At 40.3% G+C, this 27,902-nt stretch overlaps 1 protein-coding gene and 1 long non-coding RNA gene across 3 annotated transcripts; one reads left to right on the plus strand and one right to left on the minus strand.

Moving 5' to 3' along the window:
• Nucleotides 1-656: 656 nt before the first annotated feature.
• fzd4 (frizzled class receptor 4) lies at nt 657-8,249 on the minus strand. Of its 2 annotated transcripts, none has more exons than XM_037267712.1 (6): nt 7,631-8,249; nt 5,729-5,866; nt 5,231-5,614; nt 4,149-4,294; nt 3,496-3,743; nt 657-3,309 (listed from the first exon to the last, which is right to left on the minus strand). In XM_037267712.1, the coding sequence occupies exons 1-6, from the start codon at nt 7,892-7,894 to the stop codon at nt 2,891-2,893; spliced, it is 1,599 nt and encodes a 532-aa protein (XP_037123607.1). In that variant the 5' UTR covers nt 7,895-8,249; the 3' UTR covers nt 657-2,890. The 2 variants fall into 2 exon arrangements, with proteins under 2 accessions (XP_037123607.1, XP_037123608.1); XM_037267713.1 differs by having other exon boundaries at nt 5,231-5,611; nt 7,631-8,248.
• Nucleotides 1,005-21,239, plus strand: LOC119132443. Its single transcript, XR_005099878.1, has 2 exons — nt 1,005-1,480; nt 18,521-21,239. It is a non-coding gene; the product is annotated as an uncharacterized LOC119132443 (long non-coding RNA).
• The last annotated feature ends 6,663 nt before the right edge of the window (nt 21,240-27,902 follow it).

Consider the following 27,902-nt stretch of genomic DNA (forward strand, 5'->3'; position numbering starts at 1 on the left):
CACACACTTAGGAGCTAATTTAGTGCATAGCTGGGTTATAGCTAAATGTCATGCCAAACAAAGTCAAACTCTGCACTGGTGCAGTGTGAATGATAAAACATCAATTTAAAAAACACATAAAAAAAGCAGTACCTATTTTGGTTGTTTTATGATGATAACAATAAAATAATAATTAATAAAAACTAAGCCAAACACTGATTGTATTATTGTTTATGTGGCCAATTTGAACAGATTGCCAGGGAGATGTGTAAGAAAAATATATATACATTATCAAAATACAATTTAGGCCATTATTTTAAGAAGGTGACAATATCTTACTGCACTCAATTTTTTTTCAGCATTTTAACTGTGTGACAGCCCTAAAATTTGGAGACTCTTAATTCCTATTTAAGACAGCAAAGTTCCAAACACTGCAGAGGATGGAATAAATATTTTAGTTTGTAATAAAAGTAGGCTATCGTTAAACTTTCAGAATTTCTTGGTGTCTTATCAGACAGGAGGTGGCAGCATTGTTTAACAGGGCACAAAACTCTGGTGGCTTGTACATAAAATGATGCTGTCCTAAAGCGGTATCATTAACCCAATGACTTTTTTTCTATACTGTAAATTTGTTGCGACGCACATTTAAACAAACACCGAGACGCAAACACCAAACATTTCAGTAACCAAAGCTTTTTATTCATCTTATACAAAAATGTCATTTAAATAACAAACAACTTTTTAAAATTCTGTCACTTTGTACAAGGATAAATTATCATTTTCCTATAATACACTGATCTTCTCTCCAGATTATTAAGGCTAAAACCAGCAATGGTGAACTAAACCCAACATTGATTTCTATCTGGGGATTTTGTTTTCTCAAAAAACGTGGCCTGTTTCAAAGTAACTTAACTATTGTCTAACTGTTTCAAACATGGGAGACATAGTGCGGTCATACAGGAGGTGGCCGCCAAAGTTATTAGAAAAGGCAAACTTCATTAGTTCAGGCGGATGGTGGTCAGCGCTTTGCTTAATTCACTTTAGCTCAACGTAATGTTTGTTTGACTTTGGAAATGTAATCAGCGCGCCAAGGTATGCTGTGCTGGGGACCACTGGTGGCTGCTCCAAGCTTCTCAGGTTCACCACAATATTTAGAAATATCTACAACAAGGTCTCATTTCCCTTGGTAGGCTGAGACACAACCCAAGTCTGTAAACTGATATCCTCGCCTATCTCTGTAGATTGACCTCAAAATACATGTGACAGTATTACAGCAAGGCACTATCTGATTTTCACATTGCATTAATGCTTGTATCATAAGTCCTTGTGCAGTTGAATTCCCAACGTTGGACTCTGGCTTGTACGAGAACTAAATGTGACACACATTACAAATATAATACATTCCAAGACTCACTGAAACGCAAGCGCTTTGTTCGATTGTCGTGCAAACACACGTGTACATTGATGAATGCCGCACTAAGACATGGTGAGTGAGATACTTGTGAATTGATGATTTCCCGATTCTTAAATACATTGAAGGATATTATTTCTGGGAGTAGTTTGATTGTCCAGCCACAATGCACTCCAGACACACGTCACTTGAACATGTTTCTCTTTGTGGAACTTGGATGATTTCATTGACTGTGAAAAGTCAAAGTGGAACTGATATTTCCCCAGAAGTGAGATCACTATACAGTCATAGATATTCTATGGGGAGTGGATTTGATTCCTTCTCTATGTGTTTAAAAAGATAGTTGCATGAGAGCATGTTTTTGCAACTGCTATTTAGTATTGAATGTTGAGTCTTTTGCAAGTGATTGTCCAATAACATTGAATTTTGGCTCATGTTTGGAAAGGGCAGCTTTAATTTCCTGGACTGCCCATTAACCTGTGAGCATATACAGTCCCCGGTTCCCAGGCGACTGCACACATAATTGAAAAAAAAGTAGGGTCTATAAACATAACAGAGCCTTCTAGACGAAGAGGTCGAGCTTCTCCCAAGTGAATTGCTCCTATAAGCAACTTCAGATTTCAGGTTTCGCAATTTAGTAAAATATAATTTGATATTGTTGCCCTCCTTGACAGTTCTCAGACAGAAGGCCAGAAAACAATGACAACTGGTTATTCTGTTTACATACAGTAGTTTTCCCTGATTTACTGAAGTCTTCAAATAATTGATGCTCGATGGAGTCATTATTGCAGCATCCAAGTAACAAGTGGATTTCTGTGCTTTTGACTTTTCATGCACCAGTCTGCTGTTCAAATTAATGCACTTGTGGCAGGCACAATCACTTCATGTTCTTCATCATAGTGCATTCTTACAGGTTGAAGCCGCTGCCGCCCCCCCAATTTACAAACATCTGCATTGATCAAATAGTGTCAGCAAAAAAACGTTGCTACTACATTATAGGAACGTACGGCTGTTTGACACGTGATTCTAACTCTTGGTCTGGTATGTCTTTTCCATTTCCCATTCCATTTAAAAGAGAAACACACGAGGCACTTTGGGAAACCTCAGGCTGTATCTGGATACCATCTGGACATGGAGTGATCAATGGCCTTCACAGGCCTTTAAGGTAGAGGGGTTATTGTACCCAGCAGGTTCAGTCCCTGCTGCTGAGTAGAAAATTGAGGCAGAGGTAGACGTGGCACTACTAAGCTTATTTTGTTTCCAATTTTCACGGTAATGCTTCAATGCTACCTGCTTTGTCTGTGTTGTTTCTCTTCCATCTCTCCGGGTTCGAAAAGGTCTTTAGAGAGTTCAAGGGGCTACCATTGCTACTAGTTTTTGAACATGTCCACCCTTTTTTCACCGCCTTTCACATCCAGTGGTTTGTAGTACATCCTCCTTTTGTCAGGGTGAGTGTCTGTGAGATAAAGAACCAAGTTCAGTCTTGTCCATTCTTTTTCCTCACACCACTGTCTCGTTGCCCGTCCCCGGTTTAATCCAACCCTTGCCCGGTCCTCGCTTTCCCGCTCGACCTACTCTGCTGTCCTTGAGTAGGCGGGTGGAGCAGCGTTGCCACGTGTGGAGGGTCTTGGCTGACCAGATCCACATGCCCGAGGTGATGCCCACCAGCAGCGACATGAAGATTCGAAGCATCTCTGACGCAACGTACGAGTCTTGCGTGGTGGCTTTGAAATCTCCCCAGTGAGAAAGTTGGTAGAGGTAACAGCCAATCACAGTGGACGCAGGAACTGTGTAAAGCACGGAAAAAACTCCGATCTTCACCATTAAACGCTCAAGCTTGTCTGTCTTGGCGCCATCCTTCTGCAAATTGGAGCGGATCTTGAAAAGTGCGACGAGGCCAGCACAGATGAATAGGGTGCCTACAATTCAACATAAAACACATTAAATTAAATAATTATATGTAAATAACGTTTGATGCCCTGAATTTCTTCAAATATTTGTTTTTGATAAAACATTAAACAACACTGCTGTTGTATTATAATTCATGTTAAATAAAACTGGAGTTAAAAAAGGAACTTATTGGGGCCTTCTCACACTTTACTTACCTATAAGAAGGTAGGTTGCTAGCGGTGCCACTACAAAGCCCGTGAGCGCCTCCTGCTGGAGGTTGCCTACATAGCATAGCCCAGTCAGATCGTCAGCATCCACCAATCTCATTATGAGAATGACAATAGTTTTAACAGCTGGGATGGCCCAAGCCGCTATGTGGAAGTAGGAGCTGTGCATTTCAATAGCCTCATGGCCCCATTTTAATCCCGCAGCCAAGAACCACGTCAGGGTCAGGATCACCCACCTGAATCGAGAAGAGAAAATCAAACGATGCATGATTGTATATGTCTACAGTGTAAATACAGATAGGGCCATTCTGTGTTATTCTTCATGGCGGCAGATAGTAAAGGGTTACACAACAGATGGCGGTGTCATATTTTAGGCCAGAATGAAGTCCTTCGGGTTTACTTTTCCTGGAAAGGGGAAATCAAGGACAAAAACCAAAAGGAAGACTTTGTGCTGTGTTTTTCCAAGAGTCGCACAAATGGATTGTGAAAAGTGGCCTCGTTCCACTGGTGGTGTTTATACGTGTGAATTTATCCATTAAGTGCAGGCGTTATGGGACAGGATGGCCCGATTTTAAAACAGGATGCTCGTCTCGCGTTCCAATTATTGTTCAACATGAGATGGTTTGCGCGTGTGCACTAACCAAAGAGAGGAGGCCATGCCAAAGAAGTAGAGCAGGAGGAAGACGATGGCACAGCCGGTGCTCTTTAGTCCTTCCTGCACTAGAATAGGAACTTCGGTGGCATCCAGGTCACATGACACACGTTCCCGACCCAGAGTCAACCGGACCTGAGGTGGAGATAAAAATAAATGATTAAACCGGAAAGCAATTGCAAAACAATTTTTTTCATTCTTGACCTTTCTACGGTTATGGCAAAACAAGACCAAGAAATTTTGTTATGTTCATGGAAAGAGCACATTGGAGAAAAACATGAACTAAATTAGTCTTTGACAGTGGCTGTGGGTGACTAAAAGAGGGAATTGTTTAAGCTTAATGACCGATTATCCACATGGATACCAATGCGAGGTACAGCTGCCCGGCCAGTTGTTTTAAATACACTGCCTTCCCAAATGAACTAAATGTACTCTGTAAGCACTGACCTCTGCCAAGGCTGAACAATAATACGAGATATGGTAAATTCCTCCCTTCAAGCCCGGTGGCGACTGAGACGTCATATGGAGGAGAAATGGAACGATTGAAAGAGGGAATTGTTTTTCTATTGCACACATTCTTTTCCCACTAATACTTTTCATATGTTACATTCAATTGTGTCCCGTTACTGTAGACTGGGTCTTAATGCAAATTTACAGTCGCATGCATCTGCCAACATTGTCCATCATGGTAACTCTGGGCCGTTCCGCAGTCTTCCACATACTTGTATGAGAATTTATTGCATTTTTGAATCATGCAGGTGCCAAGTATTTTCAGTGAAATAAAATTTCTGGGGAAATTGTGTGCGAATGCTGGAAAAAAAAATGGAATCATGTGGTATGATACTAAATCAAATGAAATCAAATTCAATGATATGAAATGACATAGCGTGAAATAGAGTGATAAAAAGTACGTTAGTGGAAAATGTGACATGATACAGAATTACATTGATAACTATGGAATGAGTGGAATGGTATTGAAAGATAAGGAATGATGTGCATTTATTTGGAATGATTTTGCTAAAGTAAAGAAGTCAACCTATATATACGCACACACACAGAGAAATTACTCACCAGGTATGCAACACTGTACAAATTGCAGCACATGGACAGGAAGATGATGGGCCTCTCAGGGTAGGAGAATCGTTGGGAATCCAACAGAAAGGTCAGGACTGTTAAAGTGGTGGACAGAAAGCACAACACAGCCCAAACTGCCATCCAGGCATCCGTGAACACTTTGGCCCCACGCCTGTAGAGCCCGCTGTCGTAGCCACACTGGAGTGCACAGCTGTCTGTCTGCTTCAGCCAGGTGTACTGGTCGGCCGCAGATCCCAAGGCCTGGCACTTCTCCTGGTGCGGAGGATGGCGGTAATATGGCGGATCATCATCCGCTGGGCCCTCCATGCACATGTGATTGTGGTCATTCTGAGGCGGGAATTGGCTGCAGTTGAGCGCCTGCTTAGGGAACAAAATGAAAAATACATATTATCATGATTAGGCTCCTACTGACTTACTTTCTCAAGCACTGTGATTGATATATTTGCAGTATATACGTGAAGGCTGTTGACTTACATCGGGCCACTTGAAACCAAACTCCTGAAGCACTGGCTCGCATTTTCTCTTGACAGATAAACACATGCTGCCACATGGTCCGATAGGAATTGGCACTTTGTCCGTGCACATTGGCACATAGACCGAGCACAGGAAGAACTAAAGAAAAAACAAAAAACAAATTGCTAGTTACTGTTGGAGATTGGGTATCAATTTTTTTCTCCTCAAAACTGATCCAAGGAATGCAGCAAAAAATGGTGCTAATTCCTTGCAAAAAAAGTGAATCTTATGACACCATGGATTTATTTCTAATAAAGTCAATTATGACTTTGGCATAGAAATTGAATGTACTATTACCATAGAAGGCCATATAAACACAGGCTTGTTTTGATATCTGCTCTGTACCCCATTGCATCATCCAAAACCATTGCATCATGTCTATTCGTTGCAGGTCAACATTTCCACTTATAATAGCACAAACAACTTGGGTCAAGAAACCAGAGCCAGCATCAACCTGCTGCAAGGTTAGACACACAACTCTGCGTCTCCTAAAAACAACCCGAGGAGTAAACACAAGGGGCATGAGCCATGTAATGCTGCATAATCCCCCCTTAATCCAAGGCTCAATTTTCTGTGCCATGGCAACTGTTTTGAAATAGATCGATAAATCCGGGTTTCAAAGACATTTTCAAGAATGGAGTTGAAGTTGCATTTTATCGTTTCAGATGGTTATGATGTGACCTCGTTAAGGGGTCCAAAAGGTTAGCATTTAAGTTCTTTTAAAGATTTTTCAGTTTCTTGTGAGGGAGTGAAATGTCACTTTAATGAAGTATACATGCTTGATGGTTTGGAAGTGATGGCTTTGACTGCCCAACTCAAATACATTGAGTGTTTGAACGCTACTGTATTAAAAATATTACATTTTAAGAATTTGTGACTATAAGCCTAACAGCTTGAATACAGTGATGACAGAGAAATGGTGAGGGTGTTTTCCATGACCGTTGGTAAACTGAGCGCTGCCACTTCAGTGCCTAAAGCTGCCCTGGTTATTTGCCAGGAAGCCTCCCGTTCGAGCAAATGTTAGGGGATATGGTTTCCCTTTCACCTTTCCTCCCTCTTCTGTGTGTAGGAGGGGTGTCGGCTAATCTTACAGGGCAATTTGGAGCTGGAGCAGGGCAGGACTGTGGGGTTTGCAGTTCCTCTTTTCTCTGCCTGCCTCACACACTGAGGACAAATGTCTTTTGAAGAACTTTGCTGACTGTGGCACATTCAAAACAGCACCTGTCCGTAGCAAGTCGTTCAAGTTTTAAAAAAACAAAAAACAAAACAACAACAACTGCAGATAGGTCATGAGAAGAAATGCAATAAATTGGCAAAAATGCATAAAATTGCACAAATATAGGCAATTTAGCAGGAATCTGTGCCTGTTTGGTTACAATTTGGTACTATTAATGACAACTGGTACACACTGGTGCTTTCTACCATCTAATGAAAAAAAAAACATTTAATTGTTCTGCTCGCCACTATACGTCAGTGACAGAAATAGATGCAGTAATTGAGATTTGTGGACAAATCAGGTAAACTTAAATAATTTCCAGTACAGTGTAAAGCACGCATGGAGTGAGGATGGTTGGCAGATGATCGAGGCTAAACTGGCATTGCACTAGAGTCTAGTCAACGTCAATACTTGTGATGGCAACTCTTTGTTGGTATGCGCTCCCTTTCCTCCATCCGCGCAGGCACGCACGCACGCACGCACGCACATGCTTGCAGCAGACAGTCTGGACCCAGCATTGGCTATTTGAGTCTCTGTCCCCAAATGTGTGCGTGCTTGTGCGTAACAGCCACGGTTCTCACAAGCTGTTCTGTTGCGGTCTCCTTATAAATAAACACTCGACCCGGGGTCGCATATGTGTGCCGTACCTTGAGCTGGCTGGAGCAGCCGTACTGTATGAGAGGGGTGAAAGTGTTCAGCTGCAATTCTGCGTCAGACTGGAGCACGTTACCGACGTGATTGGGCATTTTCGTGACGTTGTATCCCAAGCCCTGGCACATGCTGATCCGGATGGGGTCGCAGGTGATCTCCTCCACTTCATCGCCGAAGCCGCGCACCTCGCACGGCGCAGCGAGTAGACCGGACAGGAGCAGGAGGACTGCCCGAGTGAGCGACACCATCATCCGCTGCATGCTCACTCCAAAACGCAGTCGACCACTTTTGCAATATTATTCCTTTAAAAACCTCGCCTTGGGAAACAGTACCAACTCTCCAACGCGCTCAGGCTTAGTCCCTTGTGGTCACCTTATCCTCCTATACGAAGGCGTTCAATAGATGCGTATAAATCCAGAGAGAACGCTGAAACAAATATAAAAGCCGGTTCTTGTAGAAAAAAACTGCGCATGCCGCTGCATGCCAAAACAAACCCCACGTTTTTTCCTGGGAGATTCCGTAAAAGTCCGCCAGTGAAGGGGCAGCTCCAGTGAACAGCTTTTGCGCCGCCAAGCTCCAGGCGACCGACCGGCTTCTTTATTGTGTCTGTGTGTGGGGAGACTTTTGGGTCCGTCCACGATACAGCCAACCAATCGTTGCGCCTCACTTTTCTTTCTCTGACCAACCCACGGCCGGGGGCGGGGTCCACTAGACAAAAAAATAATAATAATAAAAAAAGACTACTCCTATCCTTGAGTTTCCCTCTCCAATTGTAACGTGATCAAGCACAACAAATTTGGACAGAATGATATCAAAAGCGGAATTTTAGGGATCAAGAGTAAAACTTAGGGGCTGATTTCACATTTAAAATGGTCCTTTGAAGGAGCTGTATCATGGAAAATGAACTTTTTTGCCATGTTGGAATGGCAATTCCTCATCATCACCCCCCTAAAGCGTTTTCCTCCATTCACTTATCTTGCAGCGTTGCTGCTCACTCCTCATTTCTAAGCACCAGCCTGACCCTGATTAAAGTAAAAAAAAAAAAGGTCCTCACATTGCGATGTCACAAAGTGAGCTCCACCTCCCATGCCGCCCCGCCCCCTGCAGACAAAACTCACGCCCACTTTCTCAGCAGCGGCTATCTGAAGTAGTAATTATTGTTGGTGACTTTTTTCCGACATAACATTGAGATGTCCTAAGCACCCCGAGTCTACTGATGTGTGAGAGTACAGCAGAGGCGGGGTTTGCGTTAACCAGGCGTCTTAATTACTCATATTTCTTAAGAAAGTAGATTGCCGAAGATAATATGAAATCATATACATGCCTATAATTAACTGTGGAAAGTTTAAATAGCTTGAGACAGCTCATTTAAAGTTAAAACTTTATACATTGAGCTTCCATTCTCTAAAGGGTCAGCACCTCTAAATGGCCTATGAACTTGGCATTGTAATTGAAAATAGTTGCTTAAGTGATGCTGAAGCACTGCAAATCTGTTTTGCATTGCAATGAATGCACATACTGGACAGGTTTTGTTTGGTTGTGGCACCCTGGGAGAAGGCTTCACTTTCCAGCATGAAAGAAGGAGTGAAGAGTGAGGGGACTTTAGGAAGAAACTGTAAAAACTCTTAGTCGGATTAGGTTTTTGTCTGTTTTGCACACTTCTGTCGCAGTCGATGCATATTCCAGATGTAATTGTACCTACCAGCTTGATTTGAGAAGTTAGGAGCCTACAAATACCATTGCCCTCACCCCAAGAAATGTTTTGGAACATAATTGGAACAAGCTTTGTGAAATTAAACAAAAGTGTTTTAAAACTGAGAAAAGCAACAATGGCACGAGGGAGAGAGAGAGGGAGAGATTTTTACTTAAAGTTGGAAAACCCTGCAGCTACAGCAATCTGGTTTTATGGTGCTGCTGTGCTGTGTTTTTATCACTGGTTAAATGGAGTGACGCGAGAATCTACTGTGACTATTGATTGGCATCAGCAATGACCACCCTGGCAAACCACCCTTCCCCCAACACACGCACACACCCACGATCACCATACCCCCTTTGTATAAATCAGAGGTCAAGACCCAACGTAATTAGCACTGAGCCAAAACAATAGATTGTGCTGCCCTTGGAGTTGATGGTTATCAGCGGTGTGTGTGTGTGTGTGTGTGTGTGTGTGTGTGTGTGTGTGTGTGTGCGTGTGTGCGTGCGTGCGTGCGTGCGTGAGTGTGTTTATGTATGGCTGTGAGAGATATGCACATGAATTTGAAAGCTACAGACAGACTTTTTGCACTCTTTACTACACCAGAATGTCTTTTTGGATAGCTAGAATGAAGGTTTGAATTTACAAACAAACAAAAACATTAGAACAATACAGACAAAAGGGAAGTCCAAGAGTCGCCAGTTTACTTTCCCAGTTTCTGTAAATGTGAATAGCAGCAGACAGCATGTTGAAGTGCAAGCAAATGAGCATCACACTGAGTGGATAATGAGCAGCAATAAAATTATGAAGCTATTAAACAAGTTATCTAATTCAATTGTTTAACAAGACTTGCGCAAACTGTGTCTGGTCAGACTGAGTGAACTCAATGAACTGCATTGAAATTTGGAAACGTTTTTACTATGGACATGTTTGCCTGCTTGTTAGGACATTTTGGTGTAGGTTTGTTTTGGTAAGTGTTTTTTTTCTTGACCATCTTACTTTTGAGCACAAACACAGCAAACTAGCACTCAAATGATAGAGGTCTGACGACACTTGGCTCCTTGAGATACATCATAAATATTATGATTATGTTGACTTGGTAATTGATAGTGACTGCATGCAGTAGGCCACGAATTGCACTCTGTAAATATAGCGTCAAATTGTGTCAAACACTTCATGTGGGAAGAAGACGGGTTTCGGATTTTCCGCTGGGCACTTGAGGACACTGATGAATCCACTGATGGTAGGTTCACATGAACAGCATGCAATCTGTACTAATTACCTGTTATAACATCAGATCCTGTTATTAATGAAGTGAATGGGTAAACATTTCAAGCAGCCGAGTGGACAAAATGTCAGCACTATGGACAGCATGCACTTTGAGGTTTGTTTTGCAGTCCTGGAAAGCTACTGTACTTTCCACTGCTTTGGGCCAAGTGAAAATGGCATGGATTTTCAAGTAATCTATCCCACACTTCTCTCCAATAACAGTAATTTTTCTCTCTGTTTTGCCTACCTAAAAGGTGTATGTTTTTATCAAACAACCTACAGATAAAACATAATTAAAATTAGTTGATTCAATAAAATTGAATCTCACTAAGTGAAAGCATTTTAATTAGGTGGTAATTCTTTCCATAATTTTTGTTACATTCAAGCAATAAATTATTTCTTTCAATGTGTCACTAAGTCTGTGGTCAACAGACTTTTAACAATTTGAAGTGAAATTACTTTAGAACCAGGGGTGTCAAACTCATTTTTTTCACAGGCCGCATTGTAGTCATAGCTTCTTTCAGAGGGCCATTATGACTATCAACCCAAATAAATGTATGAACGTCTCATATTATATACAGTAAAGGCTACACAACAAACTGATAACTAGTTTTGAAATCAGAGACTAGTAAGAACTGTTAAATTTATAAAAAGATGAATGTTAATAAAAGTCTCTGTTTTTTAAAAGTGAAGACAATTTTCAATTTTAGTATTGACATCAAATTGATGCACAGTTTGTCTTTGTGGGCCAACTATAATTATCCTGCGGGCCAAATTTGACCTGCGGGCCAGAGTTTGACACCCCTGCTTTAGATGTAGGGATGTTAACACTCCATCCTCCATCAGTTTGAGAGCAAAAAAAAAAGTATCAGACACCACATAGCATCTCATGGCCAGGCCTTCAAGTGCGATATTAATAGGCCTGCCAACTCCTTGGAATGGTGTCAGTATGTGTGAGTGACAGACCAGACCTGTCTATAAGAGTGCATGCACATTGCTTCATTTAAAATGTTTGTGTTAACGCTATTGTTTTGTGTATAGTATGTATATGTATACAGTATATGTATGTGCGAGTGACATGTTTTTGTTGGGAGTTTGACAGGAAAGCATTTTGCAGGTGTTCTGTCCCATGTGGGAGAGCAGGGTCAGGTTACCTTGCAAGCACATGTGCAAACTGCAAACCACACTGGAAAAAAAACCAACATAAATTTACACTAAGGTATCAATGAGAATGTTGCACTGGGAAGATGAGAACTGATGCCCAGATTGTCAACAACTTCATCTCGGTACTTATGAAGCAGTAAAGTGACAGCAGCACCTCTAGGGTTTTCGATAAAGCAAATCCCCTCTCCTAAAACAAAGCTTTGTCATTAACAACATATTGTTGTGCACGGGTTTTGTGAATGAGGAACTCTGGTTCATACTTAGACTACAATTGAGAAAACGATCTGATTATTATATAGTTTGTAAGCACGAGAAAATAATATGTGAGGAAGCAATGCAACCAAAACAATGTTTACTATTGAGTACGTACTTGTTGCTTCTATGAGCTCATAACCTTCCTGTCATAATCCAAACAGTAAAATGTAAATGTGGTTCCCTGATTCAGGTATCAGGTTCCTTGTTGCAATGCTGTTCAAATGCTGACAGGCTGTAATGGTCATGACACATTCAACCCCCAAAAAGAATATCATTTCAATGTTGTTTTTTTAAATTGAAACTGGTCACATTTTGGAGTAGATCTCCTCATGTATTTTAATACTTTCCTTTTTCTCCTTGAAGGGAAATTTGATTTTCATTCCAGTTTCCAAGATGTAAATGAGACTGCTGAGCATCTCTCGGGAAAGTGTTTCAGTTTCCATATTTTTGGTTTCTGCAGAACACCTTGCTGCATTTCTGTAGAATATGTGGATTTTCCTTTTATCAGTTCTATAGTTGCAACTAACTGTCCCACTTGACATAATTTGTAATTTACTCTCTGGATACTTCTATAAGTCCTTACCAATTAGTCTCAAATAGACCTTCCACCTAATACATGCTTCTCCCCATCTGCTGCTTAGTTAAGAAATTGTCCAGATCGCTTTTTTTTTTTTTTTTAATGTAAATCAATTATGGCAGAAATGGCAGTACACCAGCTGTGATCACTTTGTGCAAGCAAGCAATAAGATTGTGAGGGCTTGTTATGGGACTGCAAGTGTATGAGAAGGAACATATTTTCTGAGCACATCACGTGGACTAAATCCTATGCATCATAAAAAAACATTTTGGCACGCATAAGGATAGTCTATTCATTTCTAATTCTGGCTACATTTTGCAGCTTTAGCTTCAGCCCAAGGCGACTCCGTGTGGTGTCAGGCAGCAGACTGCTGATAGATGGTTCCTGTCCATGTCTGTAAATGGGCCTCTTGTTGGGGAGTTAACCCCTCTAACCCTGCTCGTCTGTAACTCCACACTGATCTCTTACTGCTTAGGGCAGATGATTTTTTGTTTCTCGGAAATCTGATGAGCAGGTGGTAGCGTCCCATTTGGGGACTGGACGGATGTGAATGCACAAAAAAAAAAGAGAGAGCGAGAGAAAAAAACAATTCCCTTGCTGATTGGTTGTGTGGGTGAGAATCAGGCCCACTGAAGAGAAAATAAGCTACATTTATCTTTATCCCTTCCTTTGTGCATCTGCACCACCAGCTGATGTCTGCTTCCTCTCATTATCGAAATGTCACAACGGCACTATTTAATGGCTGCTGAAGACAATTATGCAGGATACATGAGGTCAAGGGGCATCTGTGTACCCTTGGAAAGATAAGTCTATTTACAGTTGGGAAATGTATCTAATTTAAAAAAAAAAATGAATTCAATTGTTAATCCAAACTGATTGCCAGATGGATACATTACTACGCCTCTTGTCAGCATCTTTGCAATTTAGCAGACTGATTCAGTTCAAGTTACGCGTTTACAAACCTCATTTGCAAGGCCTGCTTTTTGGATATGAAACTAAAGTCAAACCATTTTTTTTTCTAGATAAGCAACGTTGCACACAGTGTTTTTCCTTTAAAAGCTTATAGGTGGCAATAAATGATTTGTCAGCCATCATATGGAATGCTAACACCGATACTAAATAACCATAAATCAACATACTTTTCAATTTTCACAACTGTGTTAATTGTTATTGAGCGGCTTTTCATTGAACTCACCACCATCCATTTCTTCTTACAGATTGTTATTCATAGTCTGTGCTAACTTCCTAGGCACCTGTCTCTTCCTCATCTTATTGCTCCACTCCCTGAAATAGATTCTCAAGTCTCTAGAGGAAAAGTCAACACTGTCCATGCCGTGGGAATATTGAGCCCCACCATAACACACGCAAGCGTAATTTCATAGAAATATACTCATATTTCAGTTTGATGCCATAGATATATTCTGTGAGCTATCAGCAGCCACCGAACGACATGAAGCTGTCACAAGATTTCATCTTCTGACATACAACTGTAAGAATAGGACCTCTCTGTTACGTTCAGTTACAGTTTATTAGAATGCTTGACTGATGGAATCCAAACCATGTGACACTTCCTTATGTGCTAGGTTTTAAATATTCGAGTATGAAAAAAAACAACGGAATTTGTCTTGCCCTGTGCTATAGTGCCGCAGAATAGCAGATACTTTGTGAACAACTATTGCGATGTCTCAGTTAACTAACTAACTAAATAAATAAATAAATAAAAATCTGCTTTCTAAAATTACTTAGCAAAATTGATTTTAAATGCTCAAAATTTCTTTAAAGATCTATGGTGTGATGGGGGGGAGTGCAAACAGTTATTATCTTCGGATATTGTGTGGACCGGCAGCAAAATATTCTCACCATAAAACTTCTCAATCCACTTGTGCTTTGACTTGTGTGCATGTGTGTCATCTTTGTGTCACGCAGTGGTTGACAGACAATGTACGTACCCACTGAATCTTTATCTCGCTCAACATACAGACATGCACAGACTGTTAGACAAACAGACCTTACCGACACCCGGACAGCTGTGGACAAGGTGGTTTTTCTGTTTGAATGCTCTATCCAACCGCAGGCCACAATTATACTTGTCCTTGTCTGTCTGAATGCAGCTGAGATGCATGGAGCCCTTGGTTTTCATCGAGTTGGGAGCTTCAGCGGGACCAGCAAGGTCTGTGTATCGTTGCATTAACAACTTTCAGAATAAAAAGTTATCACAAAGTTTGATTTCTGTTGATCATTATCTACTGAATGAGAATCATATTGGACTTCTGCCTTTTGCCTTATAAGTTGGTATTACACACAAAGAAAGCACCCTGATATGATGGGTCTTTTACAGTTATGGTACAATTGACTCCTACTAGAATCTTTTGCAATAATTCATTTAAAAAAATATATTTTTCAAACAAACCTGTGACTGGTACTTCATAGTTAAGAGTCAGCAAGCCTGCGAATCACAAATCTTCTGGTTTGCTTATATTTGCTTGGGAACCTGAAAAGGAATGCAAAAAATGGAGATAGCTGTAGTGATTCATTTTTAGTAAATCCTGGTTTTGAAAATTTATTACTCGAATTTGGAGCGCTGATATCTATAGTAACCTGAACTTAATCAGTAAATCTTGTTTTCAAAATAACTTCTAATTTATGTTGATTATTCACTTACCTAGCAATAGCAACAATAGCAAAATCCAAAGCAAAAATGACTGAACAGTCTCTTGGTCTAGATCTCTGAGCTTTGCTTTCTCGTAGGAGAACACTAGTCAAATGATTTACAGAGCAGCTGGATACATAAAAAATGTCTACTTTCCCTTTAGTTCCCTAAGAGGTGGCCAAGAATGAAATTGAGCGTTTGCATTCTTGTATGTTTTCCTTTGCGAGATTTGTGATTTGGACAGTTGGGATGAGGATTTTTTTTTTTTTAAGCGGGATTTGGACTGGATAGCACTGATTGATATGCAGCAATGTGAGGCTTTGAAGAGGGAGGTTATTTTAATGTGCAATTTAATGACTGATTGGTTTAACATTTACACTATGTGCTCACTCACTGTTTAGCAAAGGCTCAAAGGTCACACATGTAAAAGTAATTGTGTCGTCCCCTGCGTCACTGGTTCTATCTTCATTCCTTTTATATTACTCTTCTGTCGTTTTTGCATTCCTTCTTGCTGTATTTTTTTTCATGTTTTCTTTGTTCAATGTCTCCAGTTCTCCAAGGCCCAGTAGCAATGTGTACCTGGCAATATGTTTTAAAGCTCTACAGGAGCCTGGAGAGTAGTTTGAGCCACAAAAAGCAGTTCGGAATGAAAATAAAGAGGCAGCAGATAGAGAAAGGGTACATTTATTGGAATTTTCTTTCCGAACTGCAAACAGCAATTATTTTCCCCTTCTTTCCACCCTCAATGCGGAGAGTGCATTACTGGCTCTAAATACTGACTGAATGCACATCTGCTAATCTTCTGGACTGAAACTTACACACCATTTGACTTACATGACTTTATACAGTTACCAGCATGCAAGATTTATGGTTATGTATTATGTTGTACAGACAGAGCAGTCTGTGTGTGGTGGAGGATGTGGTGTGGTGTATTTGTTTGTCTTACTAAGTGTCACTACTACCACAGACCACAGTGTAGCCGTTTTGCCCGTCTGTCATTTGGCAGGTAGCCTGTAGTTAATGTCAACATAAGATGTGTGTGTTTGTGTCTTTGTCAGACCCATTTTTAGTGGCTAGGGCAGTTTGAGGAAGTAAGACTCACTTTTACATACACCTACAAATAGCTGTAAGAATCTGGAAAAGTTAAGGCATTTTTTTTCATTGTATATATTTTTTATGTAAGTCCGATGTTGGGTCATCTGAGCAGTCAAAATGGCCACATATGTACAACACCAGACGTTGGCTTATATGAAAATATATGTCAAAATACTGTTTACTTTTAAGTGAGTATCGTGTTAAGACACCATACAGCAACAGCAACTTTGGAAAACTTGTGTTATTTGTAGAGTTGTCACTGTCACACATTGCGCTGAAAAACAAAACAACAAACCATCTCTCCGGGTTTGGGGGCAGAGCTGAATTGTATATATTAATATACAAATTAATACAAGAAAGTTGATTACGTAGCACTCACTGAAAAAACAATAATATTTTAAGTATGAGAATAGTTTTGAGTAGCAAGAGGATGGGCCACTTAAGTGGGCAGGGGGACATCGGAGTGGACAGTGGATTGAATGTGAGACATATATTTGTGTGGATATGTTTATAGTTCACATACTTAGCTACAGTAACTGAAAAGCTTTCCGGGCCTCACAGGAAACCACATTGCTAGAGACAGTTTGTTCATTGTTGTGATGTACAATGATGACACTGCAAATGTAAAGCTAAGGACCTTTATCCTATAATGACCCCAGACGATGATGGAAGTGGATGTGGTCTCTTCCAGGAACCACATGTACAATGGGATACCTGCGGGTCCAGTAAACAGCAAACTAGATTACCGGGTGTACATCTCAACTCTGCTATTTACAAGCCTCCTCGGTCCTTGGTACTTTGGCCATGAAGATATCAACTGTCTTCAATGTACACCTGAAAAGTGAGTAGCAAGGAGGCCCCATGGAGAAGCTATAATGCAGCCTTTTAGACTGACAGTCATCTTAAAGCAGATGTTATGTTCTCCCATGCATTTAGCGACAATAAGAAAATTAAAACAACTGAAACACAGTTTTGAGGATTTGACAGTTTTTTGTACAGTAAATTATTTATTTGTATTCATCTCAAAAATGGTTTCTAACAGTGGTGGCTGGAGGAGTTTTCACAGGGGTGAGGGGAACACACCATATATATATATGAAAAAAAAATACAATATATCTTTCAATTATTTATTTTTTCACTGCGCAACAAGAAAGAATAAAACACCTCTTTGGTCCCTGATGGACTCCTCGATGTGATCTCGGGTGGGAGGAGCCAACGTAAATCAGAGCGAGACACGAGGACCAAGCGGGTTGCAAATAATGAAACGAGATGTACCCCGGATTTCAACTCAATAGATCACACAAGGAATATTTTGATTCTGTCAGACCACGGTACACTCCTTCACAACCAACACCAAAAAAGGCAATCTACTTTCCAAGGAGAGTGTCCATCCCCCTTGTTATCTTCCAGATATTTAGAATCTATTCCAAAGTACACTGAAATTGTTCTGGCATTTAGAAACATATTATGTTGGTTTTACCTGTCATTTCTCATTACTATACTGTAGTTGCAATGGTAGGGCAACATACTGCTCATACTTTCACAGTTTGAAATGTCATTTAGCTGCAGAAGACGAGATGCCCAATTACATACAGTGGATGTCATACAGTGAATATGGAAAAACAATAAATACAATCTATTTGAAAAGGGTAATTTATTTATTTTCAAGCATGAAAATAAATCCAATATGACCATTTAAATCTTTTTAAGGAAACCAAGCACTCTGGTGTTCAAACTGCAAGTCTCCATAATGAAGCAATTAAATGTAGGAGCCAATGTTGCGGTGGAAAACTCTGCATGGACCCACTGTGTTGTGCAGCCACCCAGGAGAGACAAAACCAGAAGTGCCTAGTAAAGATAGCTTCGAAGAAAGGACATCTTTGTTTTTGCACGCACTTATTTTTTTTTACTAGATGAAGTTAGACTTTTGTTTATCAACACAGATAACAAAAACTTGTATGTCTTTTTTTTAATAGAGGTTATTTGTTCAGCCAGTTGCGTTTTATATTTTCAAGATTGCTCAAACATGACGACAGCTGTACTGCGTGGCTAAGAATAAGGTCTTTGGCGCCTGGGCATCATGCTTCATCACGTCATATGGGCACTCACCATACTGTAATAGGGTAAATGCACTTTTAGTCTATGCATGTACTTTACATGATAACAATGTTACTTTTGGGGAGGATTTTCCAATTATAGTCTCGGTTTTTAACCTGCGGGTCTGTGAAATGTGAACAATTGTGGTTTAGTCCAGCACATGGTGAATTAATGTGACGCCTGGGAGACTGTGTCTGTGGATGCGTTTTGGGAAATGCCACTGTAGGAGCCTGATGTTGCTGTAGATTATACTAAATATACACACACGCACACACATAGTTTGGCATAAATGGGCTCAATTATTATTTTTTACTTTTCCATGTGTCAGTTAGTGTGTGCACTAAATATTATCCTTTACAATTGTGTGCGGTGTGTGGTAGTGTGTGTGTGTGTGTGTTTGTGAAAGACTTTATGAGATCATTGAAAGCAATTAGCTGTGGCACTGCAGGCCTCGTTAGAAACTTGTTGATGGATCGGAAACATCCACTGCGTAGTCACACTTAGTTGTACTCTCCTCAAAAATCCTTGCTCTGGTCAACTCAAGTTTGTTGTCCATTCGTGCAAAAATATGTACATGCACACACGACAATGCAATGATTTTTATTTTTTTCGGGGGCAAGATTTTCTTGCAATCCCTCTGATGATAGCCGCCTGTTATTTATCAGTGACACACACATATACTCATATCTCGACTCTCTTGTACATACATCACTTCCCAGTAAAACTACCCATAAAGTGATAAACTCTCCACATATGCCAAGTGCTCAGTGGCTGAACCGGCCCAGCTTATGAGCAGCCTGGTGTGGAAAGATGTTTGGCTTGAGTAGCGGCATTTGATGAAAACCCTATCATTTTCATCCTTGCTCTTGCATTTCTATTTCAATCACCTGATGTAATTTTTCAGCGGGGAATATGTTGGATGGCAATGTTCACTTGCGACCATGGCTATGTTTCGCTCTTCGAAACCAGCTAACACCCAATCTAATCAGTATACATTCTCTTAACATGACAACAAACCTCCTGGTGATTGTGTTAGGCAATATTCATTTTTATGAGTGTGTTCATGGGTGTTTTGCATTGGTCTGTGAATATGCGAGCAAGTGAGCCAGATATTGAGCATGTTATTTTTTCTCCAGCGCGCAAGTTTGTGTTAATGTGGTAGCAGCCACAATGTTGTACTCTCAAATTAGTATGTGGTTTTGGAAAAGAGTTTTTTTGAGCAGATGAAAGGGATTTGCTGGGATGGGGAGGACTGGGTACTGTATGTGTGGTGATGTTTGCGCGCATCTGTGCCTGATCCATTTCTATGTTTTGTGAATGTGTTCGTATTACTGGAATGTAATTATTTGTATTATAACATTACTACCTCTGAACCATATGCATTACAAGACTGTATGTCTGTGTTGCTCTTGATTTACCGTCACCAAAACAACAGAGTTGTACTACTTTATGGACAAGAGTTACATCGCTAGAGAGTACCAATACTAGGTATTGGTACCGCTAACAGCCTTATGTCGAGGTATCGGTACTCATGACAGCGGCTGATACCAGTATTGGCTGCCTTCTTGTGGACATTTTATTTTCAGGAAAAAGAAATTAGAAGTGACAAAAAATGTAATTTTAAGGAAAAATACTAGATTGGAATATATGTACTACCTAAAAATTTGCGATTATTATTTTTGAGGTGAATTTTTATCAATAACAATTACTAGTGGTATCCATACTTGGCATTGGTATCAGTGACTGTGCAAGAATTGAGTACTCAGTATCAGCCTGAAAAAAGTGGTATTGAACATCCCTAGTTATTGCGTACAAAAAGTAATGCATATATGACTAACTTAGCTAGTTGTTAAAAGCAGGGGGAGTCGGTATAAGAGCTCAAAACGATTCTGGATGGGTGGTTAGTGATAAAAGTTTCAAACCTTGCAAAGCACTCTGTAAACAAAACAAAGGATGAGCTCAGGGTCAATGTCCAAATGTAGATATCCTCACTGAGGTGCTGCAGCTTAGTGCAGAAGCTGCCAAAAAGCAGCAGGACAAATATTGTCTTAAAGATGATATAAGGCAGGTTAAGGGAAGGTCCTCATAAAGGAGAGACAAGCAATGTTGTTGGAGACGAGTGGTGGAGGTCTTAAAAAATGACCTGGCTGCAGTTCAATGAGTCTGTCAGAGAAGGATGTGTCTGAAGGTGGACAAGGAAGGCCAGGAGGAGACAACACAGGCCTGCTACGATTCAGCTCAACGTTCAACAAGTTGTGCATGCTTCCACTGCAGTTCCTTTAGCTTTGAGTTTCAAGACATGACAGGGAATCAAATCATTCTCCATTTCATCTCAAAAACATTATCTGAAAGTTTATCTCTGTCCTTTTGCTGAGCATCACTCATTGCTTTTTTTCAACAACATGTAGTTTGTGTACTCCTGAGAAGGAAAATTAAAAAAAAGAGGGAGGAGGTGAAAAAACGGTGGTGAGTGGAAAAACTGAGTGTTTAAATGTGTGTTACCAAGGCGCAAACATATTTGTGTAGTTTACAGCCCTATAACGAAGGAGGAGTGTTGCAGTTCCTGCTGTGGTTGCATGAATGAGGGATGAGGATTATAAAAACGAAGAGAGAATTGAGTTGTGGTCGCAGCTGTAGCCGAATCAAAGGAACGGGCTTGTGCTTCTGTGTGTCAACATGTGTTTCAGTTGTATCTCATGGCTGCTTCATCTGGTCCTCATTTAACTTAGTTTGGCTGCTCCTGTGTCGAACTACATGTGTGCCTGAACAAGTGCCTGTGTCTGCTTGCTGATAGCCAAATGAAAAAAACAACAACAGTTTTTTATTGTTTATTACTTGTGATAGTTTGGCATTGGTGAATATTTGGTAAGGTGGCAAAGAATCAAATCTGAGGTAGGAATTAAGAATAGCTACTTAGGGAGGGTTGTAAACTGTTTTCTTCCTTAAGCATCTCTCTTGGTGTGATTTACATCACTGACTTAACGTGCCACCAGTTAGCCATCGGTCAATGACGGGCTTCAAGTAAGTACGCTTGTGGCATGTCCCGCCCATCGCCATTTTTGGCCCTTGTTTTTGCCTTTCCTGGACAGTTTAGTACACTGCGTTGGCAGCATGGGTCAGCCGATAACCACTGCATAAAAAACAACAACTTGACAGCTGCACCATGTTTGCGACATCCCAGCTGTTACTTGTTAGCAGACTTAGTTGTGATACTGTATTGAAGAATGCATTAGATTGTAAATGCCTACATTGTGAAACACAGTTCAAATTCAACATACACATTTGCAGAACACAGGTCTGGTTCTCAGGCTTTGCACTAATGTGGGGTCAGAGTTGGGGCCCCTCATCAATCACCACATCATTAGAGCTCTTTAATGACCCCCTCCTCCTTTCCTTTTACTTCTTTCTGTCCTTTCCTCATTGTCCCCCCCCACCTATATTTCTCCAATCCTTGCTTCCATTATGTGAAAAAGTTCTTGTAGAACATGGTGTCAAACTCATTTTTGTTGTGGGCTGCATCATAGTCATTTCCTTTGGAGGGCCATTATAACTGTCAACCCAAATAATTGTATGAACGTCTCATATTATATACAGTATATACACAACAAATTGATAAACAACTAGTTTTGAAATTGGAGACTAGTAAAAACTGTTCAATTTAAAAAGAAAAAGAAGATGAATGGAAATAAAAATTGCTAGCAACGTCTCTATTTTTTAAAAGTGAAGACAATTTGCAATTTTAGTTGCAATTTTAGTTTGACACAAAGTTGATGCACAATTTGTCTTTGCAGGCCAAATACAATTACACTGTGGGCCAAATTTGGCCTGCGGGCCAGAGTTCGACACCCCTGTTTTAGAAAATTCACACAGGCCCTCGGACCCAAAGAAATTAAATTTATATTAAATCGTAGAATCCAAACACTACTTATTGGTGATGCAACTATGATTGTGTATGGTTGGGAGCAAGCCAGCTGGGATAAGCTGCAGCAACACCCTAGTGAGGATAAGAAGTACACTAAATGGATGGATAGAAATGCAGAACAGTTTTGAGTTGATGATTGACAATCAGGTCGAATTTATAGAACACTAAATAATAAAACTGGAATTATGTTTGAGTAATATGGAAGTTGTTAAATTCACTTTGCTTCAATATAGATCTACTTCACTGGTTGATATTTTGAGAATACAATTTCCTATAGAAATCCGGTTTACTTACAGCTTATGTGTGTTTTGATAACATGACGGATAAAACTCAGTGTGGAAAGGCGAGCACCACATCTTCCCAGTGGAATCTACCCGTGGGACCTTTCCATAGATTCGAATAGTTTTCATGTTTTTTGTGTGTACCCCCTCCCCTCTTGAAATAGCATTGTTATTCATTCTCCACTGTTGTTTGTTCTGCTTCTTTTCTGAGTGGGAGACCAACTTGTCTGTTTAATGCAAGAAGAATTTGATTTAAAATAAAAAAGTAACACAGCCATATTGAGAGGTTTGTTGACTTAACATTCTTGTCCCATGACTTGCGTTTGGATAGTAGGATGGTACAAAAGTGTCTGCCAAATTTGTGGTATTATTTGGCTCCACACGGTCTCCACAGCCAGTACTTTCTTTAAAGTTATTCTCTGCAGGTTTTAGTTTAAAGGCCCACAAGTCAAATGGCACCATTATTTATGGTTGAAGTGAGAATTGGCTGTTGAGGATGCCAAAAGAAATACCTGTGTGAGGCCCCTCTCAGAACCCATTACACACATAATTGGCTCTAGCAAACATTTAAGTGCCAGCCAGTGTGTCTTTTATGAAGAGAATCTAAATAAAACACAGTGAAAAATAAGACAGAAAGTCATAATTTTCATAACTGCGTGTCCCCCACTGTGTCAATGTTTTTGAAGCCTTTTTTAATCAGCCTGTTCTGAGCAGGCCTATTCCGCACAGTGCCACCTACAGAACCTTGTAACCTTTTTGAATTCTCTTCATATTATTCACAAGTGGGATGAAAATAAAAGGCAATTAATAAAAAGTGGGAAAAAAGCCTTGTGTGTGTGTATAAGCACTGTTTGTATTCTAGCAGCTGCCCTCCTCGCTCAGTGCCACATGTGGAAGTAATAGAAGACCAAATGTGTTCCTCATTATGGCAGCAGCAGCAGCGTGTATGGACATGGTCAGGATACACAGACAAATTAGCTCATTTCCCCTCACACACGCACACACCCATGCACACACACGCACACAATACTGTACACATATATGCAAACGACAACGCTCACAAGCTTAGACGGCCGTGTGTACGTTTCTCGAAATTCGGATGCATAGTCGTTTGTTGGCGATAAATTCACAGAAAATACTGTATGTGTATAAATAGCACTGCAAGGAAAAAATATGTCAGTTCTCTGGAATTAATCTGTTTGCATTTTGTTTTTTCTTGAACACAAAATGTAAAGGTCACAGTGTAGGGTGGAACAAGTATGCGAACCTTTTGGGTTTAATAAATGGTTGAGCTTCCTCTCTCAGCAATATCATCAACCAAAATGTTTCCTTCCTTCCTTCCTGCACAACAGTCAGGCGGAGTTTTGGACCATTCCACTTTAGAAAACTTTGAGTTCAGCAATTAAAAAATCTTTAGGATAGTGGGCGTGAATGTTTTTCTTTGAGATTTGCTTTGCAATCAAAGCTATTGGTGCGTCGTAGAGGGGATGCTAGGCAGCGGTGGGTGCCAGTTTCGATACGTGTGTACACGAAGATTCTTGCATCTGGATTTTCTTTTGCATGAGGTGTATTTTGGATTTGATCATACGCCGTATTTTAGTTTGAAATATTTGCAAGGCTTTGTATGTGAAGCCCCTGAACATTTTCCATTTGTAGACAATCTGTTTTGCCATGGCTTGATGAAAATCACGGCTTTCGTGACCCTTTTCGGTTTAATGCAAGTTAACGATTCTTGATTGTTGCTATTCCGAGATCTCTTTCGTTCAAGTCACAGTTCACTTCTGGACAATGCTTCTTGAGAATGGAAAACTTAAAACTACACAGTCTTTTTTTTTGTACGGCAGGGCGGCATTAACCAACTCTTACAATCTCGTCACATTGATTGAACTCAAGATTGGCTGGCTCTCGACTCTGATTAGCGCTTAGAGAAGTCATTAGCCCAGGGGTTCACAAACATTACTTTTCCATCCTGCATTATGAATGTTTACATGTGTGTCCAATAAAAACATGAACCCGTATTTGGGTGGTAATATCTTGAGATCAGATCACGTTTTGTGCCAATTTATGAAGTAATCCAGGTGGTTCCGAAAGGTCCACACAAACTTGGCCTTGTGACTGTATGTGCTTCATAATGTGTTTGTACTGTACACATACAGTGCTCATGTTGGTGTCAAGCACAGATTTACTGCAATGTAAAATAGAAAAAAAACACAGACATAACTATCCTTATTTTTCCTTTCTTGTGTGTTTTTGAGTGAGCAAGATTATACTTGTGTGTATCATGTCTTTAGCAAATGTGTGCACAACGGAAGGGTCTGGCTTCCTGCTTTCCGATTGGACAAAGTTGCAGGAAATTCCCTCTAACCCCCACTCCAACCTTCAGACTTAATTTTTTTCAGTCATGTTGTAATTGTCCTTCATAGACCTGCTAATCAACGTCATAAGATTTTTACCTTTGGGAGAGGAAATTCAAATGCGTATGAGGTGGTGGCAGAGCGACAGATGGTTAAGTCAGTGACACAATGAATAACTTTTATTGGGCTGGAATTTGAGAGTCATACTATTTAACTTTGGTGGCGAATGGTATTGTTTTATGGCTTTCACATGGAATGGTTAAGTGTTGTAGCATATTTGTAGAAGACCAAACACATAGGATTGCACTTTTATAACACCTCAAATAGCCACACACCTGGTAAAGACAATTTGTTCTTTTGCTGAGCATTGACATTCTAGAGAAAATTTGATTTCCGATTAGACTTCCTGGCTTGTAACTTTATTTCAGATAGCGATAATGTCTCGTTCGCATTCATTTCTTTCTATTCACTGCGGTGCATTGCTGTTTTGTTGGCAGGTCCCATTTTGGGGAGCACAAGTGCATTGGTGGCGAACAAAGCAATGGGCTGGTTGTGGGCGTGTTGCTTCAGGTACTTGTGGTGCATGGAATTTGATCTTGAATGTCCACAAGAGTAACTGATCCATGAGATTTTTATCAGGTGTTAATTTATTGCACAGAATTAGTTCAACGTGGATTAAAAAGGGTTTTACAACAATGGGTGAAATTAGCATTTTTAGTTGTATTCTTTCCAAAAATAGATACCGTTTTTTTCCATGTATAATGCGCAAAATTTAACTAATTTATTGTCCTAAAATCTGGGGTGCGCATTATATATGGGTACAATTTTTTTTTATTTTATTTTTTTTATCCGGATATCATACGGAGGCCGCCATTACAGATGCGCTTTCTTCTCTGCTGTTCACTTCAAACACGCTCCGTACGAACACAATGCTCTCGTATCAGACGCTTGCTCGATCACCTGCTCGTTTGCTGTCACAATGTACCCTACACAAATCCGAAACATTTCTTCGCTATTGAGTTTGCTAGCGCATGCGCAGTGATACTGACCGGCAGAATAACATCCGGTTGTTCCCAAAGATGATCTTTTTTCTGAAATAATTTTACGTTTACGGAATTAAATAGGAGTCAAAATTTGGGTGCGTATTATACATGGGTACAGGCTTTTGTCTAGCATCAACATGCCATTTTTAGGGTGCGTATTATACATGGGGGCGCATTATACATGGAAAAAACGGTAATTCTTTTACAGTATATTCTATAATATTTTCAACAAATTTGTTTGCAAAGGGAGCCTATGAGAAATCAAAACAATGGCTCTTGGAACTATCCTGTGTTTTTGACAAAAGTACAACCCAGTTGAGTGTGAGTCCAGGCTTTAATTGTGATGATCTGTTGTGCCAAATTACATCTTTACAAATTACAATCTTCATTCTTTGATTTTTGTGTGTAAATATATGCACGTATGTTTCGAAACACTTTTCTCATCTGTGGACAGACTACTGTTAAGTACACCGTCATGCTAGTCAAAGTGATACGTCCGTCTACCTTTGCCGCTTTTGTGTCTACTATATAAAAGGCAATGGGAGAGGTGCATGTGTCTTGGACCCTTTGTATATGTGAGCTGGAACTAAGCTGATAAGAACTGTTAGGTGAAGAAGACGGACAGGTTTGTAAGCAAGATAAACTAAAAGGAAGGATAGTCGGATAAGTGATCTCTGTATTTGTGAATGGGTACATGAGTGGACGAAAGGAGGGGTGACAAAATTTACAGGCATGTCAAGCTAAGTGAGTTAATGATCAGACAGATGTCGAAGCTTCTCCTCTCCCTCTGTCTAACGAGGCAGGAGCACTCAGCCCAGACTAATGCAGCTTTTATCCTTTCTCCTTTGTAAACCCTGCTCCTTTTTATGAGCCGGTTTGCTGCTTAATTAGTGGTCCCAGTGACGGACAGCTTAAAGCCAAGAAGGAGAGAAAAATGCTGCTGTGGTCAATAACAGACTGATGAGGACGATTAAACTTGCCTGCCTACTTCTCTTACTCCCATCCACCATCTCTGTTCTGTTCCTGTCCCCCAGTGACCTTTAACCTTTTAGTATTGAACCCCCTGCCTATTTGCGGTTCACCCTTTACAAACTCATCTGATCTTAATGTAAAAAAATAGATATTGATGATATTTTTAAAACAATTTAAATAACAAATAACCACCTTATGTTATTTGAGTTTGAATCTGTTGAGCAATAATGCTGCAGTTATTAACATGGGAGATAAATGTATATATATTTTTTTTATATTTCTCAAGCTCCATACAATAATGATGTATGAATAACGGTGCCCATGTGAACTTGTCATCGAGTCATATGAGCACAACGTGATTATAATTGGCCTGGAGTTGATCTCCGGGTAGCCAACTCTCACTCACTCACTCACTCACTCACTCACTCACTCACTCACTCACTCACTCACTCACTCACTCACTCACTCACTCACTCACTCACTCACTCACTCACTCACTCACTCACTCACTCACTCACTCACAATTATGGCCCTGTGATGAAATCTGAAGAAAGGCAGGCAGTGATAATATAGTTCAGTGACAATTGTTTATTTTATTGAACCAACCTCCAAAATGACATAAGGTGACTTCATCTTATTCAAAAGCACATTTTTCATGGTGTTGCCGCATTTGTGCATGTGGACAGACGAATGACATAAGTTCTGTTCAATCTAGCCTATTCAGTGACTCATTCTCCATCCTAAAGTCTGTCTCGAGCAACTTTTCCGCTTAGCAGGACACCAATTGGCTGGACCACCTGTTGCTGTTGGCGACAGCACCCTGACAGGAGAATGTGATTGGACGGTGAGGTCGTTAACCTCTGCATAGAGAAGGAGGTGAACCCTGGCAGGAGGGG

Source organism: Syngnathus acus, chromosome 13 (genome assembly GCF_901709675.1).
Source record: "Syngnathus acus chromosome 13, fSynAcu1.2, whole genome shotgun sequence".
Lineage (NCBI taxonomy): Eukaryota > Metazoa > Chordata > Actinopteri > Syngnathiformes > Syngnathidae > Syngnathus > Syngnathus acus.

Excerpts from the sequence above, each read along its gene's own strand:
- fzd4 (XM_037267712.1), bottom strand. The coding sequence starts at position 7,894 with ATGCAGCGGATGATGGTGTCGCTCACTCGGGCAGTCCTCCTGCTCCTG. Across the intron at positions 4,295-5,230 it reads TGTACAGTGTTGCATACCTG|GTCCGGTTGACTCTGGGTCG; the intron begins GTGAGTAATTTC and ends TCTCCACCTCAG. Across the intron at positions 3,744-4,148 it reads GGCATGGCCTCCTCTCTTTG|GTGGGTGATCCTGACCCTGA; the intron begins GTTAGTGCACAC and ends TTCTCGATTCAG.